Source organism: Montipora foliosa, chromosome 13 (genome assembly GCF_036669935.1).
Source record: "Montipora foliosa isolate CH-2021 chromosome 13, ASM3666993v2, whole genome shotgun sequence".
Classification (NCBI taxonomy): Eukaryota; Metazoa; Cnidaria; class Anthozoa; order Scleractinia; family Acroporidae; genus Montipora; species Montipora foliosa.
The window spans coordinates 21,211,567-21,214,066 of NC_090881.1; the positions used below are offsets into that span (position 1 = coordinate 21,211,567).

At 40.0% G+C, this 2,500-nt stretch overlaps 2 protein-coding genes across 2 annotated transcripts in view; one reads left to right on the top strand and one right to left on the bottom strand.

Annotated features, from left to right (window-relative positions):
• LOC137982851 (neuropeptide FF receptor 2-like) overlaps nucleotides 1-313 on the bottom strand; it is a 33,960-nt gene extending 33,647 nt beyond the window's left edge. The window contains exon 1 of the mRNA XM_068830010.1: nucleotides 263-313. The gene's annotated coding sequence lies outside the window, so the exon portion shown is untranslated. The remainder of the gene's footprint in view (nucleotides 1-262) is intronic.
• Nucleotides 1-2,500, top strand: part of LOC137982854 (RYamide receptor-like) — an 11,274-nt gene that overhangs the window by 8,339 nt on the left and 435 nt on the right. Inside the window, exon 2 of the mRNA XM_068830022.1 lies at nucleotides 1,555-2,500. This exon is cut by the window's right edge and continues 435 nt beyond it. Within this exon, the coding sequence (XP_068686123.1) occupies nucleotides 1,642-2,500 (859 nt within the window). The 5' untranslated portion in view covers nucleotides 1,555-1,641. The remainder of the gene's footprint in view (nucleotides 1-1,554) is intronic.

A 2,500-nucleotide genomic window follows, 5' to 3' on the forward strand; every position in this document is an offset into this window, starting at 1 on the left:
TGAGAATCTCCGCAAAAACGAAGGATTTCCAACTTGTATTCCATGTATTCCTATTCCGGAATACGGTCAATCGAACGCACCCTTAAAGAACACGGTCTTTTTCCTAGTCGTATCTACCGAAAGCGACAGGAAAAATAGGCCCAACAAGAATCAAAAAGAAAACTGAATCATACATACTCTTGTAAGAGTTCGCCCAACAACACATAAGGTCGCTCTAATATTAGTCGACCACACCAGATATTTCATGAATATCATTAATCACCTGAACTACGTTGGCTCTTAACTAATCCGCTGATGACCTTCTCTTGAAAGCCTAACAACTCAAGGATAAGAAGAGGGAATTACTTCAAAGGACTGCAACTTTTCTTGAGTGTTACCATTAACATTTTAAAAACAACCTTTGTTTAGTAGCAATTTTTAATACGATTTCATTACTTTCGACGAAAACCGTGCATCCATTCGGTAACTTTGAACGTGCGATGAACTTTAACGAAATGTTAAATATGTTGACAGCCGCGGTACGCACAATTTCAAGAACACGGTCATTTTCCTAGCCGTATCTACCGGAAGCGACAAGAAAAAGAGGCCCAACAAGAATCACAAACCACACTGAATCATGCGCCTGCACTACTGAAAATCGTCATTTACTTTTGCTGGCAGTAGTTGTAAATACAAGGCTTCTGCGCCATTTTTCCCTTTGTAAGAGGCTAAATAAGAACTAACTTGCAAAACACTAGAAATCTCCCCGAGATCTTTTGACTTGACTTTTTCCAAGTCAAATTTTCGTTTCAAACCGGCTTCTTGTAAAAGATGGTAAAATCTCTTGTCGAACATGCTGCCCACATACCAAGAAGTCAAATGCAGTGTATGCATGCATCTTGCACAAAAAAATGCGATCAAATGGAGAAAAATATCTCCAAGAAATATTTTTTTCTTATAAATTAAAGATGTCGCGACAAAAACTCATTACTGCGAAATATGACCGGGAGAAAAATTAAGTAGGGAATTTCAGGTGTTTTCAGTTTTTGTTTAGCATGTTTCAAATGGAAAGTGGCAGAAGCCTTCTATCTTTATATAATACACATATATATCTAATATGATATATATATTGTAGCCATGGCGGGTTCTGCATACGTTGGGCAAACATCTTCAAGTTTATACCGTTACAAACCGAGTAAAATGGGTCATACCTGCGTAACACTGTCTTGTCCTTCAATTCGGTTTGGTCGTGTTGATGGACGCTGCTAACGAATATTTGCAATGATCTCAGTGAACGAATTTAAACAGAGAGTCTCACTGTTTGATCTGAGTATTTATGTACAGAACACTCGGCTATTGTCTCACTTGGGCACCTGCCTCGATCCGCAAATGACTGTCAGTGTTCCGGGATCTTGTGTCATGTGAACTCTGTCTCTGTGGTCACTGATTGATCCATCTGAGGGGTAGTTGACTTGATCAAATACTTACTGGGTTGTTTCCATTATCTTTGTTTACTCACCTTCATTGTTCCCTGTCGTTAATGTAAGTGTGGCTATATATTTTTTCCATTTCCAGTTTCAAGCCAGGAGTTTGCCAGTAAAGGAGAAGGCTCGTCGAATTTTCTGAGATTTTAAGAATGGTCCTGCATCTAAAAGAAGTAAAATGACAAATCAAGCTGTGCAAGACCTTTTAACAAACTCTTCGAACCAAAGTATTACCTTCCCATCATTGGACGATAATCAACAGAATAGCTCCTTCCTGATGTCTTGGAGGACATCACTTCTAGTTCTTAATGCGAGTATTTTCATAATCAGCACAGTGGGAAATGGCTTAGTTTGCTTCATAATCTTGAGAAGACGTACTATGAAATCAGTGGTAAATCATCTGATTCTAAATCTGGCGGTCGCAGACCTAATTTTCACTTGCATCTGCATCCCATTTGATACTCCACTACAATACATGGACAACGTTTGGCCTTACGGTGCGTTCATGTGCAAACTCATCTATCCGTTGCAGACCGAGACATTGTTCGCGTCAGTGTACACATTGGTTGCTCTAAGCCTCACGAGATACTGGGCTGTGGTGTATCCACTCCATCAACAGCTTGCAACACAGCGCGTGAAGTGGATAATCCTAGTCATTTGGGTGATTTCATTTGTGCCTGTAACTCCATATATGGCAGTGCTGAACCTAAATCGTACAAATCTTAAGTGCGAAGAAAAGTGGAAAGACTTATCATCAAGGAAGGCCTACACCGTTTCATTGTTCTTTCTCCAATACGTTATACCCCTTACAGTCATTTCTTGCGCGAATGTCGCTATAAGCTTGGACCTCAAAAGGACATCAGCAAATCATGAAAGAAACGTTATACGAAGGACTCGCACAAAGGAGGCAAGAAAAGTCTCAAGAATGCTCATAACTGTTACAGCATTATTTGCAGCTTGCGTCTTACCGAACAATATCTTATGGTTATGGCTAGACTTCGGTGCTGCGGACAAACACTTCGTTTACTTTTGGGAGA